Source organism: Thamnophis sirtalis, unplaced genomic scaffold (assembly GCF_051295495.1).
Source record: "Thamnophis sirtalis isolate CommonGarterSnake01/CBP01778 unplaced genomic scaffold, rThaSir2_p1.2 scaffold_1, whole genome shotgun sequence".
Taxonomy (NCBI): Eukaryota; Metazoa; Chordata; class Lepidosauria; order Squamata; family Natricidae; genus Thamnophis; species Thamnophis sirtalis.
The window spans coordinates 30,425,969-30,445,904 of NW_028261381.1; the positions used below are offsets into that span (position 1 = coordinate 30,425,969).

Genomic DNA, 19,936 nt, shown 5'->3' on the forward strand with positions numbered 1-19,936 from the left:
GATGCCGAAACCATAGACAACTAGCTGAATAAATTAAATTCTAAGTTTAAATTTAAAATGGAGACTTTCTGTGTGCTTATTGAAGGACTTCTAAAGTGAACCAACCATTTAGGCTCTGGTAATAACAGACTTCAGTGAACTCAGCAATGCTTACTTCCAAAGACAAATGTATAGTATCGCACAGTAAATTGAGTGTCTCATGTATACCTCTACTTACAGAGCAAACTATTATCCTTGGAAATGTTCTACTTGAGATTATTTGATTTTGTAACCTTGGACCTATAGTTCTTGATACTGTGGCTGCTGTAAAGAAACTAAATGATTTCTCACTGGTCATTTACCAAGTCATTACCTAGCTATCATAAGGCCCAGCTTTCTTCAAAGGGATCTCTATATATCTCTATCTCTATCTCTATCTCTCTCTCTCTCTCTCTCTCTCTCTCTCTCTCTCTCTCTCTCTCTCTCTCTCTCTCTCTCTCTCTCTCTATCTATCTCTCTATCTCTCTCTCTCTCTCTCTCTCTCTCTCTCTCTCTCTCTCTATCTATCTATCTATCTATCTATCTATCTATCTATATATATCTATATATATATATATATATATATATAGTGCAAATTATATATATAGTGCAAATTACACACAAAAGAAGAAGCTTGTTTTGGATCAGGGCTACCGGGTAGGACAAAACATTACATTGCAAATCCCAATGAGCCTTCCCATCACTACTTTTAATAAGGGAGGAAAATTGATGCATGCAGTTTAAAGATAGTTTGTAGATAGTCCAATATAAGATGCTGGAAACAAAGACCATGAAGGCTATTTTTTTTAACTTGTAGTTATTCTCATCTGTTCCATAAATGGTGAAGGGCCATATGGAGAAAGAGACATGTTGCTAGTCTTGAATAATACATTGATTGGCCCATTCTATTTCATTAGAGCCGATGTACATTGAATCTCTTGTTGAAAATGGCAGGCACGTCTTGTCCAAACACTTAGTAGCTCTCCTTTTAGGATGCCTCCTTTCAGCTTGTTTGCTGTTTTGAATTTTTAAGTCATTTGTAGTTATTATGTTTTAGAAAGATTAAATAGGGGCCAGACGCAGCCTTTTTATAATATTAGTTCCCAAGTGTAAAGTATTGCAGCATTTTCAGTGGTGCTGTGTTTTCCCTAAGATGCTCAGCTGAGGAACAGTAGAGCTAATAGAAATGTCCTTGGATGAATTCCAGGAAAACAAAATGTAAACCATATGTGTATTAATGCATATTTTATCACATGCACAAAAACATTTGCTCTTTCTGAAGTCAAATGCAATGGTGCCTTGTTCTTTGGGTCTCTTTGTTAATGGTTGTGTCAAAATAAAGCTATTTACACAGGTCTCCAGAGGTCTTCTCACTTGCTATTATGACTGTTATAAAATTTATATCTTGCCATATTCAAAACACTATAGCTGATTCACAGTTATAAAAGCATACAAACAGAATTAAGGGCTACAAAACTATACAATTTCATGAAATCTGGTTAAAATTAAATTTCCAAACCTAAATTGCACCTTATTATCCATCATTACTAAGAATGATCAAGAAAATAAGCAATCTAAACGTCAAATAACTGGAAAAAGAAAACCATTGTTATAGACATCCTAAAAGATGACAGTGTGGGTATAGATATTATCACATAGACAGGATGGCCACTGAGAAGGCATGTCTTCAAGATTTCCACCCCATCTCTTAGAGGAGGCAGATCCGAAACACCCTTTTCCATGCAGAACACACAGTTCAAACCCAATAATACTTAGAAGTACAACCATGTAGAACTTTATTAAACCGGCACTATGAAACCTAACGATAACTAATGCAGTGCACACAAAACTGGTAGCACCAAACTGAAGCCTGCCGTTACTTGCTCCAGGTAAGCAGGTTCTAAACCAATTGTCTTGCATCATGAGGACAAAGACATAAGTAAATATTGCCAAGGCCTTAGCTGAATCTGGGTTATGACTCCCTGACCAGAGATTCTACCTGGTGGCTAATCATTAGTTGTGGTCCAAAAGAACCTCCAGGCTCCTGCTGTGGAATGTGTGTATGTGATCCCATCCAAAACCAATAGCAGAACCAGCATGATTCAGATGAATCTTACCTCCATCTTTTCTTTTAGTTTATTTTGTACGATCCAATCCCTCATAGCCTCCATACTATGTGAGGCTCTCCACTGCATCTCCACATCAGCCCAGGTTTGGGAAGTACAACCGGTTATCATCATTGTATTAAAGAGACCTCATCCCAAACTAACAGATGACCTCTTCCATCAATTTCATACCAAGGTTAAATTGCAGGAAGAGAGCTCTGAGACCTGTGGCACCCCACAAAGCAGTAGCCTGAAATTCAACCACTCATCTTCCAACATTACTGTCCAAAACTACCTATTCAGGAAGGAGTAGAACTACTGTAAAGGAATGGCCTTTCTCCCAGACCCCCCTTAACAGGTTCCTGTTAAGATGCAATGATTGGCAATATCAAATTGTTCTGAGAGTTTTACAGAGCTGAGAGGACTATATTCCCTTTATCTAGGACACAACAAAGGTTATTGAATAAAATGTCCTAATTTGCATTCACTTGAAAGAGATTGAGATAATCCATTTTATATAGGAGATTGTACGTGATGCACTTATATAGTGGGATCCATTTTCTTACTCATAACATTTAAAGCCTTGACTTTATTATATAGTTATATATTTCCTAGTTTAAGGCATTTAAGCATCTCTCTCTCTCTCTCTCTCTCTCTCTCTCTCTCTCTCTCTCTCTCTCTCTCTCTCTCTCTCTGTGTGTGTGTATGTATGTATGTATGTATGTATGTATGTATGTATGTATGTATGTATGTATGTATTGGTTATGTGGCAAAAAACGGAAAGTTGTAGAGAATGTTTTTTAAAATGCATATCATAGTGGTGACATAATTTGATAACCGGAGTAATTCGGTTATAATCAGTGCTAAGTATATTTGATTTAAATATTTGGCTTGGATAGAGGCCCTCCCAGCAAGCATAAAAGAACATAAAAAGCATTAATTTTGGATGTAAAGAGACTGAACTGATGCCGTTACCATATTAGTTCCAGCATGCATAGATGAATTTGCATATCATGCTAAATCACGAGGTAGTTTACTGTTTTGCAGTTGATTTATCAAGTGACATGAACCCAGCAATTGTGGTTTGCAACCAAGTTTCATAGCTTACATGAATAAAGTATATTTTATTCAAGAAATCGTGATTAAACAGACCTTAGATTAGCCTGATAAGTGAATCTAGTCATATTTTAGATGTGGCCATTCCTTGCAAACTAATATATCTGTGCCAAGTTTGTACCACTTTGGACTGCAAACTTAGGTTTCATTTGGTCCCTATTTTAAAAATGTCTTTACATTAAAAAAAAACTGTGTCGCAGAAAAGTCTAATTTAGACTACTTTTGTGGATTTAAAAAAGTAATAATATTCAGCCTTTAACATTAATTATGTACAACTAAATATTTTCTTACTACTAAATGAGATTAATTTTTAAAATACTTTCATTATTTAGTTAGCCTATATGTTGCTTTTTCCTAAAATAATTTCTTCCAGAGTAGCTTTGCACAATATTTATTTATTTGTTAATTAATTATATATTCCAAACTGCTAAATCTCTCAACTCACAGATGTGTACCTTGAAAAGATCCTAGCCAATGCTGACTTTTATGTATGTAGATGATGAATGTGTTCTTAAATACTTCTTTGATACCAGAGCAATTTACAGGTTAGAGGATAATTGGAGAGGTACTTGAGAAGTTTGCCACACACAAGGAAGTTATTTGAGATGAAGTCTTTGAGCATTCTTATTCTCATCTAAATTTGAAGAAACTATTCATTAGAATGGAAACCAACTTATAAATGCTGGTTGGTGAAAAATATTGGTATGCAAAACATTTCAAATTTGAACTGTTTCAAGCAGAGGCACCAACAGAATCCTACAATTTTATCAGAATAACAAAATGGGCATCACAATATAAGCTATGCTCTTGATATATGTGTCCAACATCATGATGCATCCATGAAGGAGGGAAGCTTATGCCAGGATACCTGTTTTATCATTCACACAAGCAACCCTTGTCCCCACATGTGCATGTCTCTGGTTTCAAGGTTTAAACACCCCATTGAACAGCGCAAAACAACTATTTTGGGTATGAAATGGGAGGTTAGGTCTTTGTAGAAGTGTTCCAAGTTTCATATAGCTCTATTTCTATATTGGAACACTCTGGAAAGGGTCAAAATGGAAACATATTTCATTCCTATACTTGAAACAATCATTTTTATATCAAAATGGGGAATTTTTGTATATGTCCCCGTGGAGATTCGTACCCTCACCACCGTCCAGGCCTTCCGCACAGCCCTTAAGAACTGGCTAGCCCCTCAGGCCTGGGGACAAGGATAGTTGCCCCTCCCGAATGATGAATGTATGTTGCTTATTACTTTTATTATATGTGTCTATGTCATTGTTTGTATTTCCCCTCCCTGATTTTATGTGAGCCGCCCTGAGTCCCCTCAGGGAAAAGGGCGGCCTACAAATGTTAATAAACATAAACATAAACATAAACAAAAAGGATTGAATTGGAAATAGGAAATTACACAACATTATAAAACTGTCAGGTTTCCATGAAGGAAAATCAGTCCTTGCTCTAGAACAAATTGAGCTCAATTGTTATTGTTGTTGTTGGTTGTTTTTTTTAAAAAAAAAAAACACCAAATCCCATTTTTAATGGCATTACTGTTGTGTGTTTTTGACAAGTATTTTTTAGATTTGCTGAGTAATTCTTTTCTTGGAAAATTTGAATGTATCTTCTAGAAATCATTACTTCTGATATAGATTACAGGTATAAAATGTTGCCTTATCTAAAGTATTTGTTGCCTTGGCTTATAATTCGTTATCTTGTCCACTGCGATGTTGACTTTTTCCTTCTGATGATTATCTCATTTGCAAAACCATTTTTTGATAACAGCAGAGTATTTGCTCTGAAAATTTGCTAAGTAATAAGGGCTTATGGAGATTAGAAAACCTTTATTGAATCTATATAAAATATTCTGTTTCCATAGGGGTCCATGGGAAGATCACATGTAGAACATAACTGAAATGGTGCCCTCCTTCCATAGTAGACAATATTCAGAGGCATAGTCCTCTGGTAGTCATATTATTTTATAGTCCATTCCATGAACTTATATACCTTACCAAAATATATCTCTTCAGGGCGTAGTATTGATATGTCTGCCTAGTTCTGATCCATCTGCATGTCATGATGAATTAAATACTGTCTATCTATTAAAGGTAGGCAGTGTGATGACTGTAGGCAGTATCTACAGACAGTTCCCTTGATTCTTGTTAGGTTTCAAGCTCCATCTGTGATTTTGTTTTAATGAATCAGTGGAGAACTGACATTCCGCAGGCCCAAAAGCATTGGACCATGGTATTATCTATCTCCATGGCTGCCTTTGAGGCCTCTTTGACATCAATGAAGAATAAAAGTAGTGGGAGGCAACAGAATTTTGGGAGAAATGTAGCCCAGTAGTTGAAGGAAAGCTAAACAAACTGGGGTAGTAGTCCCAAGGGGATGGCAGCCATTTTGTGAATTAGCAACATTCTCCCATTGCAATGATATTGGAGCAGTGCGCAAAATGAACTCCGAAATGGCACATCCTTGTGCTTGGATTGGAAGCTGAAGTTGGTGTAAAATATGATAGCCAAGCTACTAAATGAGGCACTTGACTGGGCACATAAGAACTAAACAAATAAGATTTGCATTGCTTAAGCCAGTGTGATCAATTAATCCAAATTATAGTGATTACCAATATTTGTACCAATCCTTTTCCAATCTTATTTGAATGATCAAGGTGTCTGTTATTTATGCAGGTAATGATAGTAATTTTTCAACAAATCAGAAAGGATTTAAGATGATTGGTAAATGTAAAAGCAAACAAGATGAAATTAATGTTTAAACCTTTGTTTTTAATACAAGTAGCCCTCGACTTACAACAGTTCATTTAGAGACTGTTCAAAATTACAATGGCACTGAAAAAAGTGACTTATGACAGTTTTTCACAGTTACAACCTTTGCAGCTTCCCCATGACCATGTGATCAAAATTCGGATGATTGGCAACTGGTTCACACTTTATGACCATTGTTGTGTCCCAATGTCAGTAACCCCCTTTTGAAACTTTCTGACAAGCAAAGCAAAATCAATGGGAAGCCAGATTCACTTAACAACCGAGGCAAGAAAGGTCGTAAAATGGGGCAAAACTCACTTAACAAATGTCTCACTTAGCAACATAAATTTTGGGCTCAATTATGGTTGCAAATTGAGGATTATATGTATATTAATAAAAGAGCAGCAACTCATTAAACTGTCTAAATCTGGTCAGATATTCAAAAATAAATTTACCTGTGGTTCATTTTTGTTAGATAACTCCATAAGTTAGGTGCCACCTGAAAGGAGGAACAATGCATATCCCTAATGTAGCTTCTTACCATGAGATAACAAATCCAAGAGGTAGGGGATTATATCCATAATTGCTGCTGTTAAAATAATTAATTTTAGGCCTGAATTCTGTTACAAATATCACAGTCTTGATCTCATCAACTAAAGCCTTTTTAATATTTTTTGTGCATGTTATTTTTCTTAGGCCTAATATAGTCCACTTCAAATAAACTGAAGTTTAATACATACAAGTTCCTGGTCCTCAAGGCACAAGGCCATAATACAGAAAATACATTTCTAAAAAGAATGGGGAGTGTGTATGTGTCAAGAGGGAGAAAATGAAAGAGCTTTTAATAAGAGGCTGTGATTCAGGAGTGAATTTTGTTTTATTTTGCATCTTGAAGCATAATTCAGGATGTGCATAAAAGTAATGACTATATGATGAAATTGTTGTCTTCACTTGTTACTATTACTATAGTACTGATGTATTATTTTTATATTTTAGGAAAAACAAGTGTATTCATCATACTGAAAGTTCCATATATTACCATCTTCATTATATATTAATAGTGAAAGATTAATATAAAAAAATCTTAAAATATGCAAATGCATTACATTGCTAGATTCCTAAACATGCAGTTACCCTTGTTCTAAACTGGGAAATACCTTCATCAGATTGCAAAGATTAAAAACTTATTCAAATCTGAATATTTTCCCAAAGAAATCAATTTCTATGTCTTATCTCCAATATCTTTACATCTTACGTTTTTTGAAAAAGGTTATTCAGAATTGATGGCCCATAAACTATGACCTTAAATGCAACTTGCTTTATTATTACATGTGAGTTAGTTGATTTAATATTTTTATAGAGCTGGAGCCAGAGGAGAGAGAGTGTGTGTGTGTGTGTGTGTGTGTGTGTGCTTATGCGCGCATCCATGCTTGTTTAAGAGTTTATAGCAAAAGCTGATTTCCCTCTTGTGCTTTTTCTCTTACAACCTTTCAGGCCTTAAAAATGCTCTCTAGTCATGCACTGCAGCATAAATAGAGAGGAAAGGAAAAATGAGGTGTTTTTTTTTAAAAAAAATCTGGCAACGGTAGTTTTCATAAATGAAACCCACATATTCTTTGCCATTACAATTTAGAAAGTGTGTGTGTGTGTGTGTGTGGATTGAACTAAGAAAAAGAAAATGTATGTATGGTATTTTTGAATAAGTTTGTATCTAAATATTGAGTTGAAAATCTGTGTGTCTCTTTTAAGCCTCCGGCTACCCACATATTTTAAGGACTCCAGGAGTGGCTTTTCCTGGGGATGTTGACAGTGCCATTAATAACATCTACGAGAAGAAGAATCTTCATCTTGCTTAATAGAGATTTTGAAACCAAGGCATGAATTTTGACCCTTTGCATCATTGTGATGGATGCTTCCTAAAAGACATTTTTATAATATAAAAAAGAGGAGGCAGACAGCATACATGTCAACTTTTGTCTTTTGTTTTTCATGTGAATCAGCCTAATCAACTAGTTATAATTAAGATAGTGTGTTGTTGTTTGGGAGGAGGGGTGTTATTAAGCAAGCACAGCCTTCCATCTTTGCTTTTTATGCCATTCTGGAGCAAATGCTACCCCTTTTATTTGGATTTTTTTCCCCATTTGAATGTAATTGTAGAGATAATAATAGCTTACATTATCACAAGAAGGAAGAGCTTCATGCTGTGAATGCTGGTAGCAATGAATAGATGTAATCATAGGTTTCGGACACAACCATTTCTTTAGAGAAGTTTCATTGATCTCCACTGAAGCTTGGTAGACTGCTGTTTGATGACTTCAAGAATTAAAAGTTTGTTGGCTGTAGCCTATGTTATTATTAGATTCACTTTATTCTGGAGACTTTGGTAATAATCCTATATTTTGTACGGCTCTTAACTGTAACAACTAATAAAATAATTTTAATTGCCTTTCAGCAACAGGAGCAAGATCCAACTAATTTATATATTTCCAATTTGCCACTTTCAATGGATGAACAAGAGCTTGAGAACATGCTAAAACCTTTTGGACAAGTTATCTCAACAAGAATACTTCGTGATTCCAATGGCACAAGTCGTGGAGTTGGCTTTGCAAGGTAGGTTGTCATTCATGTAGTTTTTTTGAAATTGTGTTTCTTCTGGAGCCTTCACAGTTCTCTGAACTTGGCTCTTTGCTCACAGATGTCTCATACACAACTAGATAAACTAGTGGTAGGTAACTAATAGGTAAACTACTAGGTAAACTATCCAACTAGTGGCACTGTTGATGTTTCCTCGTTGGGTAATGAGACATCTGTGATCAAACAACCAACCTGACATACATACATTTTCTTCTATTGGATTGAACACTCCAGTTACATCACATTTCTTCAGTAAAGGGGCAAAGAGATTCTGAGATGGGAAAACCTGTCTGGCTTTGCTACAAAAATGAATTTGATTCAAAGATGATCATTTGAACAAACAGTACTGGCTCAACTAATTGGTCAAAAATATTCAACCCATCTGAAAAGTAAGAGATGAGATATTTATATTAAGTAATATCTGTTGATCCCAATCATGTAATATTTGTATCTAAATGAAATAAGTCTTGGCTCCTAGGAAGCAAAGTTTCCCTCATTTTTATTTGCTATTGTGAGGTTCAATTTAACTTTCATTTCTCTTGCAATTGAGAGGCAGGCAATCACTTACAGTACATAAGAGCAGTTTAGATTGCTGTCAGACAAGTAAGTAGTTAATTGACAGGCAGTTCCACTTGCATGCTTTTGTTCGTGAATATTATAGTCGGTTAAATGGCTTTTTATGTAGAAAAAAACTCAGCAGTATTACAAATATTTGACTTTGAACAAGCAGAACAGAAGTGTATTGATGATTTTGGTGTTGGAGAAGAGTCTTAAGAATACCACGGATAACCAAAAGAACAAGTAAATGGATCACAGAACAAATCAATCATTCTCATCTTGCCTTTTCTCAGCTATTCCTGGAAGGTTTCATTCAACAACTTTTGAAGAAACATAAATATCTCACACTTGCCATAGTACATAAGACTGCTTTTAAAATGTCTCATAGAACAAATCAATACAGAGTTCTCACGCAAAGTACAAATGAACAGACTCAGCTGGTCTTTTTTATAGATTTTTTTAATCTTGTGATTGTTGTTTTGGACACATGTGAAGATCTGGCTCCCTTAAAAGTCCATAATGCAGGGGATGGGTACATGGTTAGGACTTCTGAAAGGCCCAATTGGGAATATATCTAAATATAATCATTTGAAGTTGGTCATTTCTGCCTCAAGAAAGAATTCCAAATCGATTTGTCTTAATAGCAATAGTATTTAGACTTATATACCGCTTCACAGTGCTTTATAGTCCTCTTTAAGCGGCTTACAGAGTCAGCCTATCACCCTCAACAATCTGGGTCTTCAGTCTTCCGACCTCAGAAGGATGGAAACCTGAGTCAACCATGAGCCTGGTGAGATTTGAACTACCAAATTACAGGCAGGCAGCAGGCAGCTAAAGTAGCATGCAGTACTGTACTCTAACCACTGCGCCACCACGGCTCTTAATGATCCATTTATTTGTTTTATAGAATCATAGAAAACTGATGGCAAGAAAAGACCCAGTGGTCCATCAAGTCTGCCCTTTGAGTGTTTATTGTTTGTTTTTTGTTTTGTATTAATTAATTTTGATTATTAAAATTATTTTTATTTATGTTTGTTCGATATAGACATGAGTTTATCCTAAGCATGTTTAAACTCAGTTTCTGATGATTGACCCACTAACTCTGCTGGAAATTGGTTCCAAGCTTCCACTAGTCTTTCTATGAAGTAATAACTTTCTATCGTTAAAATTTGAGTTTATGCTCCCATATCCTTGATTTTTGCTTAATATTGAAAATACTGCCTTCCAGAAAAGTCGGATGCCCAGTTTAGCAAACGGGGGGGGGGGGGGGTACCAATATGCCACCTGATGATGTGAATTTGACACCCCGGCTCTAGTAATTTCTGGACTATTCATGATATTCTCAGGAATCTGCTCCAATGCCAACATACAAAAGTGTGATCAAAAATTATTCTTTTGCAAGTGTAAGATTGGGACAGCCTGCTTCATGAACCGTGGCGACACAGTGTTAGAATACAGCATTGCAGGCTAACACTGCCCACAGCCAGGAGTTTGGTTCTGAGAGGACTTGAGGTTGACTCAGCCTTCATCCTTCTAAAATTGAAAAAATGAGGACCCAGATTGTTGGGGGCAATGTGCTTAATTCTGTAAAACTGCTTAGAGAGGGCTGTAAAGCACTATGAAGCGGTGTAGAAGTGCTATTGCTATTCATAATGCATATAAATTATCAACACTTTGCAGACTTGTAATAGGAGGAGTCCACTGGCACAATAGGGGAAATTAAACCTTCAGTGTTCTTCATTAAAGAAAACCCCTCCTAGAATTGGACAAGAAGGAAAGTAAAGTTGAGGCATCTAGTTACATGCAGTTGTAAAAGTCTAGGTGGCTGCCCAAACTGAATCCTTCTAACGCTATATTAACTACTCCAAGTGTCAGGAAAGTAGGTTAGGCACTGTGAAAATGAGCCTTGGGCTTCTGCATTCCCTCATTCGCTTCCAGTATGTCAGAAAATTAAGGTAGCTCAAGGGAGGAAATATCAGTATTTACAGGAAAAAGAAAGCACAGAAATGTTATGCCTGGCCAGTCGTGCTAATCTTTGATTTTACCTTCTGCCTGAATCAAATCAACAATTTCATCAGATCATTGTAACCATACAGTAAAAGAATTGAAACTATTGTTTGTTTGTTTGTTTGTTTGTTTATAACATGTATTGGCCAATCATCTTACCACAGAGGAATTCTGGGCAGAGTTGTATTAATATCCATTAATATAGTAATACCCTTTCTATATTTTTAATAGGATGGAATCAACAGAGAAATGTGAAGCAGTGATTGCTCATTTCAATGGGAAATTTATTAAAACCCCACCAGGAGTATCTGGTAAGTGGTGTGGGTATGTGTATTTGTTTATATATGCACATGTTTGTTCATTCCTTGGAAAATGCACAGTTAATGAGTCTTAGAACTAGAGTATGAAAAGTGGAAGCAGAACAGAAATGTGTGTGTTGTATCGTTGTTGTTTTTAAAGCAAAACACTCCCGTTCCTTTTGTGGTGCTAATCAGACTCTGGGAGAAAGATAGAAGGAAGGGAGAAGGGGAGGGAGGATGGAGAGTGCCTTCCGTTCCCACCCTCCTCTCATAGTCCCTCCCTTATTATCTTAATTAACATGAGAAGATTGCTAGCCCCAGGCCAATTCAAGCCAATCCCTTTTGAACATGCAAACAGTCCATTCTTCTCTCAGCAGACAGTCATGTGGACAGACGCGACTTGTGAATTAGGCTATTGTCAGTGTCGCTGGCCATTCTTCTGTAGCACTTTTCTTGTACACTGAGTACCCTTTTGTGGGAATTTTCACATGATTGCAGAAACTCTGAAAAGGTTGCTGTATGTGAACAGGGAGATTACGGATACTGTTGCCTCTGGCGTTCAAACTATTCAGTAGTGCAAGCATTATTTATTCCACTTACTGTAACCAAAAGGAGACCAGACGGAAGATTAATATCTAATATTTTAGCACTAAGGCATACATTACAGTACTTCAAATCCCTGCAGCTGTAGTAAATAATTCTGGAATGTGTGTGCAGGAAGAGGAAGGATAAAATGAGTCTTCAGTTTTTAATTAGCTCACTTCACATAGATTTCTTTGCCTGCTAGCACTGAATGTGACTCTTCATATGAAACTTTGGTACACATGTATATCATTATTTGAAGCTGATCGTGCGTTTTTTCTTTCATTGGCTTTTGTTGTTGCTGCTGCTGATCATGCCACAATATCTTGTATGTTACTATTGCAAAAGCCGGGGGGGGGGGAATAATAAGAGTTGCTGTAAATAAAAATTAATGTATTCATTGACTGCTGTTAAAATCCCAACCCATTTTGTGATGGACAGCTCTCAACTTACGATAACTCATAATACTGCCAGAAGTGAACACCCTTTTATTGTCAACATCTGCCAGAATAGAGTAACATATTTCTCTATAGGATTAAAAAAAATAAAAAATAATGAATCAGAAGTGGGGTTCAAGATAAGAGGAACACTTACTACATCCACCAACCAATTGATCAGTCAACAAAGGAAGCCTTTTTTTAACTCAATCAGGAAGAAAGTCTTTCTCCTACTTTCCAGTGATATTACAATGATATGACATTGGGAAGAGCAGGGCTGAGCAGCAGAATTTAGATTAAGAAAGAATTGGAAGTAAATGTGATTTACCTCATAATTGTTATATGCCCAAACCATACCGTTCAGTATTGTAGACCTTCTTAACAAATATATGTTCTTTTTCCATGTTGTTACTAGTGGCTGTTGCTTTGCTCATTGATATTCTCTGAAAAGTCAGCCGCTTTTGAGGGGCCCCATGCTGACCAGAAGGACATAGCTTTGTGGGAAAAGTAAATAAAATTAAGACAAACTCTTCTAATTGCTAAGGAATTCGTAATACTCTCTTTGGCTGCCTGGAGAGCTATGATTTGATTAAAGTTATGGGGAATTAACAGTTGGGTTTCTGAAATTCATTACAAGCTCCCAATGATTAACTCTGACTCTTCCAGAATATTGAGGTTGATACTGTATATGTGATAACACCTACTGCTGCATCTTGAAATAAAAAGAAACTTAAATAGCTTGTGGTAATTGTCTCTGATAGGATAAGCTAGATTTCATCTTTAATGTTGGAAACAGTATTTGCTAATGCATGAAAAGTAAATAGACTTGAGTTTAATGCAAGGAAGCATTTATAATACGACAATCACCTAATAAGATTTTAATGTTTGCTTTTCCTTAAAAGTAATGGATTAAGTATCTGCCATTTTTTTTATCTTTATTGTTTATGGTTTTTTTATTATATTGTTATGAGCCGTCCAGAGTCATTAAGAGTTGGGCAGAATATATGTTTAATAAATCATCATTGATCACACAATCAGCCAGATGCTTAAGACTGGATTTGACATTTTTGTCTAGACCTTTCCAAGCACCTGGGATAGGCAGATGTTGTTGTTTAACAATATTAATGGTATCATCGTAGGATGTAAGTTGTTCTAAGTAAATCAGCCAGATGTTCAGATGGGATTTGACATTTTTGTCCACCTATTGAATACTTCCCATGGACCTGGAATAGGCAGATGTAGATGTTTGATAGTGTTAGAGGTATCTTCGCAACATGTAAACTGTTCCAAGTAAAGCTGGTTTTTGCAATTGACTGATGTTGAATTTGTCAATGCTGATGGTGTTCAAGTGGTACTCCAGTTGTTTTGGGATTGCACCCAAGATACCTATGACTATGACTTTACTTTCATTTGCTACGGTCAATCTATTTCTATTTGCGGGCCTTTGCATTTTGTTATCTTCTCCAGTTCTTTCTCTTCTATTCTGCTGTCTCCAGATATTGCCACATCTGTTATCTGGACTTTTTTTAAACCTTTTTTAATCAACAATTGTTAAGTCTGGGGTGTTATGTGGCAGGTGGCTGTCTGTTTGGAGTCTAAAGTCCCAGAGTACCTTAGCTTCTTCATTTTCTATTACTTTATCTCTTTTATGATCTTACCAGTTCTTGCTTTCAGGCAAATGATATTTCTTGCAGATCTTCCAATGCACCATTGTTGTTACTTTGTCGTGCCATTGTTTGTAGTCAGTCCGTACAATATTCGTGCAGCAACCAGGTAGTCCACTGTTTCTCAGGTTCTTTGCAGAGGCAGCACTTGCTATCTGTTGCTGTCTTCTCAATTCTGGCTTTTTATGCATTTGTCTTGTGAAGGCTTGGTCTTGTGGAGCCAGAATTAGCCCTTCTATCTCTTTTTTTCAACTTTCCTGCTCTTAGACATTGCAAGTTGTTGTTATTATCTGCTTTCCCTGCTATTCTTTAAATGTGCTGGCCATGTAATGTTCTCTCTTCCCATGTCTATTTTCTATTCTTCATTTGGTCTTTCTTATAGGCAGGTTTGGTCTCTACAGTACTAGGCAGGCCTTCCTGGTATACTAGCTTCAATGCATCTTCTTCATTATCCTTAACATATTTTTCTCATGCCCTTTTTTCTTCTTCAATTGTCTGATATACTTGCAAGATTCCACGCACACCTGTTTTCCTTGGTAAATATAGAGTCTGGCAACATTGTCATGTGGATGAAGGGCATGATTCATTGTCATTATTTTTCTAGTCCTTTAATTCCGCTTGAGTCTAGTCTGCCATTCCAGCTGTGTATCTAATGACTGGAATTGGCCAAGTGTTTATTGTCTTGATGGTATTTCCTCCACTGAGTTTGGACTTTAATTTCTTCTTCACTCTCCTGATATTTCTAATATTTTTCTTGGTTTTGTTGTGCTTGATGTCAGTCTGAAGGATGCCCAAATATTTATAATGATCATCTTCATCTAGACTTGTCATTTTATTTACATAGGACATCTTGATTCCTTCAGCTTTCCCCATTTGATGATAAACAGGGCACATTTGTCCAGTCCAAAGTCTATTGCAATATCTTAACTACATAAGTGGACATGTTGAGCAACGATTATATTTCAGATGGTGTTTTTCCATGCAGCTTCAAGTCGTACATGTAAAGAGTGTGGAATATTATTATTAAGGTATTATTAATAGTAATAATTCAGTTAATTATCAAAGGTATTAGTTAATACCCAGCTGACTGGCATATGATGCAATCAACTCTCTAGAACCAGACAAAAGACTTTTGTCCTTTTTTTCCTGTGCTTCCTCTAATAGCATCAAATTCCTTGCTTGTGTTTATATGTCCGCATAGTTTCTGACTAATGGTCTGAATTTGAACTGTTTGAAGTTGATATCTCTGTTCTGAGCTTGGAACAGCTGTTTTGTGTTCAAAACAGTTGTTTTGGTCTTTAAATGGATTGTTTTGGGGCATTTTGGAATGACTGAAATTGATTCTTTCAAATAGTTATTTTGAACTCAAAACACAGCTGTTTGAATTCAAAATGGTTTGCATTCAGAACGTCTTATACATTGTCACTTATGACCTGTCTTGTATACTCTTCTGATGTCTGGCTTGCTTCTTTTTAAATTCAGATTTGCTCCTTGGCATAGTGAAAAGGGCAAGGTTTGCTTCATTCCAGCTTCAGAAGAGGCAGTAGTTACTGTCTGTTAGCAGCACAGCTTATTTCTGTGTAGGACACGGATAAAAAAAAATCTGTCAAAAAACAAATTCCTGCTAATGGGGGACTGTTGGCTAAATCAGCAACCTTGGTTTGGATGAGAAAAGTCTGCAAAAACAGAGAAGTCAGGACATGTTACTGAACAGATTTGGATGGAAAACCATCTAAAAAAGACATGCTGTCATATCCTTCTAAGCTGAAAAAAACATCTGGAATCAAATGCAGAATGGCCAAATAGGTTGACAGGAGAAAAAGCTGGGACTCTCGGATAGCAAGATGTTCAGGAAATGCTGAATAAACATCTCTCTCTCTCTTTCTCTCTCTCTCTCTCTCTCTCTCTCTCTCTCTCTCTCTCCCCCCCTCCCTCCCTCCCTCTCCCTCCCCCCTCCCTCTCCCTCCCCCCCTCCCTCTTATTCTATTAAACTTTGTAAGAAGCATTTATTTAGAAATGTTTTTATACTACAGTGTGCAAATGAAGTACTTGAAAGCTTTGGGCATCTGTCCCATTTTCAAAAAAGCTACAAATAGCCTAGGCAAGTGACAATCATAGTGGTAGTATATCTATTAACCCTGTGCTTTTAACTTAGCACCATACAGACATAGGATAAAAATAGTAATTCATACTATAACATATTATAAACATTTCTAAAATCCCTTATAGAATAAGGGACCTCTAAAGTGCAAGATCCCTGACAGTCTACAATATTAGGGCTATTCAGAAAGAACTAAGGAAGCATTAAAACCTATTCAGTTCTTGCTGTTGTTGGAATAGAATAGATGTAAGGCTAAAGAAAGTTGGTAGTGTTAGCGAGAATATGTATGAAAGTACAGTAGCTGCAGAGTTATGCTGTAAGGGCCATTGTTAGAAACAAGAACAAACTTAAGAGAAATGAGGAAATCAAGACTTAATATGTGTGAAATCAATGTTCAAATAAGGACCAAAGGAACCGAGTTTTGCCCTTGCCTCTCCATTTATTTTCTTGTGATCCGCTGTATTGAAAAAAACACTTGAAAGAGATTGCCATCAGTGATTTACAATAATGACTGTTTAGGGTCCTCCCACGGGCACCTAGGTCTAAGGCTTCCTCTCTAGGCATCCCACTTGATACTATTCCATAATGTGCAATCTAGAAGGGAAGTGCTTATTTGCATAATGTTAATTGTGCTGTGGAGAGCATTCAAATAATGCTTGGGGCTTGCTACCCAAATGAGTTACTTCAGCACTAAAACAAGGAAAAATGTTCCTGAATGTGGAGAAAAAGGTAGGAATATCATTGAGGCAGGCACTCCTCTCATTTCTATTTTTTAAATAAATTGGTGTCCTGGTATGTGAGTCCAGTTTTCTTAAGCTTACTTAAAATGAATTCCAGTCAGAGGAACATAGGTGTAAATAGGCTGTGGTTAAGGTCCTATTACATATTTTGTTTCCAATTGTCCAACCAGACAATTGAGTAGAACTCAAGAAATCTCCACAAAGCAGAGAAGAGGAAGATCTTAATGAGGGGATATCAGACAGATTGTAAACTGTTGGGGCATAGGGTCATGTAATCCAGTAGCCAAGAATAGGACAGAAATTTGTATAATTTCATTCCAGAATTCTTGGTACTCAGTTCTCCATATGCAAGGTTAAATGGGATTTATATCCTTACAGCAAGGAGGGAAGCATAGTGGCTATAATAACAATAGTATTTAGGCTTATATACCACCCCACAGCCCTTTACAGCACGCTCTGAGTGGTTTTACAAGGTAAGCATTATTTTGAATATTGCACCCAATAATCTGGGACCTCATTTTACCAACCTCAGAGGGATGGAAGACTGACTCAACCTTGAACCCTATCAGGATCGAACTGCATCTGTGGGCAGAGTTTGCCTATTATACTGCACTTTAACATTGCATGATGATGATGATGATGGAGGAGGAGAAGGAGGAGATGATGATGGTTTACATTTACATCCTGCTTTTCCTCGTCTGTTCCTGAGATATTTCATCCAGCAGCATCTGGAGAATGATAAATGCCCCACATTTGCTAAAATATGCAAGACTGTGTTTCAAATGTTTGTTTTTTTTAAACACAAATCAGTCCAGTTTGATCTACCCAGTTTTGTCTAGGGAGCCAATTTCATATAGTAAGAAAGGCTAGGGCTATGCCTCCAGGGACCTCTCCCACTCCTGAGGCACCCCATGCTCTGCTTAACAACCTGCATGTTCATTTAACAGTTCATTGGGGAGAATAGTGATGGGAGGTCATTAAGCGAGATGCTTCACCTAGCTGCTATTGCAGCATGCAACTGAACATAGGGTCACATCTTGAGGACTACCTTGAGCAACTTAATATGGTTTAATAATGTACAATTGAAAATCTGGGGAGGGAGGTGATGAGGAAAACAGTACATTCTTTTTCTGATTATGTTACTAAACATATGAACCCATTGAAAGTGGTTACCGATCACTCACTATCAAGATAAAATAATTTTCAATTCAATTTGTGTGCTAAAATTACATTTCTTGCTGAATTATCTTTCTGCTAAAAAGTTTCAGCGTGTTTTACTGGAAATGAGGGTTAAACAGGTATTAGTAAGGAAACTGGCTGAGAACATACTTCTGAATATCTAGCCCAAGTAATGTAATCTGAGTGTAATTCAGTCTAATCCCCGTCTTTATATTTTATAAAAATAACAAACTGATTTTCCTGAAAATTGATAAATTACTGGAACTCACAGGTAATGGAGAAATCTCAAAACAATTGTTCACAACAATTTTAGCTTTGTTCACTGTAGAAATGTGTAGTAAAGAAATAATTCCCACTACAACATGTCCTATCATTATAAATAGCATTCAATTCAAAAGCACCACGTGAAATACAAATTACTGCATTGCTAATGCAAAATGGCAGCTGGAGTGGTTGGGATGATTAGACATCCCAGAATTCTCAAGCTTATGGTTTATATCTTTCATATTATTATTTTGTGAGACAGGGTTTATATAGTCTATGGGATGTTGTTTGCTGAAAATCAGTGAAGCAGGAAAATTATTATTAGCTGAAAGTATTAACAACCGACTTTATGGTAGTGCTTCTATGGAGTCATTAAGTGTATTACAAGGAAAGGGAGGAACAGCTGTGTTTTAGTCAAAATAGTTCTGTTCAGTCAGCCATTCTATGATAAAATCTGAAGAAAAATGGAGCCACTAAAAGCCCACGTAAAAGTCAACAGGAAGAAAGCTAATTGCATCTCCTGGGGGAAAGAAATTCCATATATATAGTGTCACTGCCAAAAAGGACCTCTTTTTTTTGTATCTGCCAGCTTCCACCCATCATGTTTGTAGCTGACACATTCCTCTTAACGTGAACTTTACAGTTCAAATTACATTTGCAGACTATTTTCAGGTATTCATTCATCATTCTATCTTTCCATACAGAAGTACTTAAAAATTAAAGCATCATCAAGATTCAGTCTTTCAGAGCTTAAAGCAATCTTCCTCCACTCACTAGATTTTTTTATAATAGAATTTCTTAGAATCCCTAGCCATTGAATATGTTTATGAAGTTAGATAAAAACTTCAGTTTATAATAAACACGTTACATATTACAATCTCATAAAATGTAGAATATCAGAGTTGGAAGGGACTTTGGAGATCTTCCAGTCCAATCCTCTACTCATACCCTATACCATTTCAGAAGGTTGCTGTCCAGTCTCTTTTTAAAAGCCTCCAGTGATGGAGCACCCAGAATTTCCAAAGGCAAGATGTTCCACTGGCTAATTGTTCTCACTATCAGGAAATTTCACCTTAGTTATAGGTTGGATCCCTCTTTGATTAGTTTCCATCCATTGCTGTCTTTGTAATTCTGATTTAAAGGGCAGAAAAGGATGGATGGATGGATGGATGGATGGATTTGCATTCAAACCATCTATATTTGCCCTCCAACCATGTAGGTGTGAATGTAATTTATCTCGGAATATCCTTGGCAACTGGCATGTATTTGTGATGGTTGCCGTGTCCCATGTTGTGATCTCCTTTTGTGAGCTTCTGATAAGTAGTCAGTGGGGAAGCTGGATTTGCTTAATGACCATGTGACAACTGCAGTGATTCGCTTAACAGCTGTGGCAAAAAGGTTATAAAATGGGACGCCGTTCACTTAATAACTGTCTTGCTTAGCAGCAGAAATGTTGGGCTCGATTGT

General features: G+C 36.6%; 1 protein-coding gene across 5 annotated transcripts in view; it reads left to right on the plus strand.

Moving 5' to 3' along the window:
• The window catches only part of RBMS1 (RNA binding motif single stranded interacting protein 1), a 133,792-nt gene that overhangs the window by 100,675 nt on the left and 13,181 nt on the right, over nt 1–19,936 (plus strand). For all 5 annotated transcript variants that reach the window (XM_087709868.1, XM_087709873.1, XM_087709857.1 and 2 more), the window contains exons 5-6: nt 8,457–8,614; nt 11,435–11,514. In XM_087709868.1, coding sequence (XP_087565994.1) covers nt 8,457–8,614; nt 11,435–11,514 — 238 coding nt within the window. The remainder of the gene's footprint in view (nt 1–8,456; nt 8,615–11,434; nt 11,515–19,936) is intronic.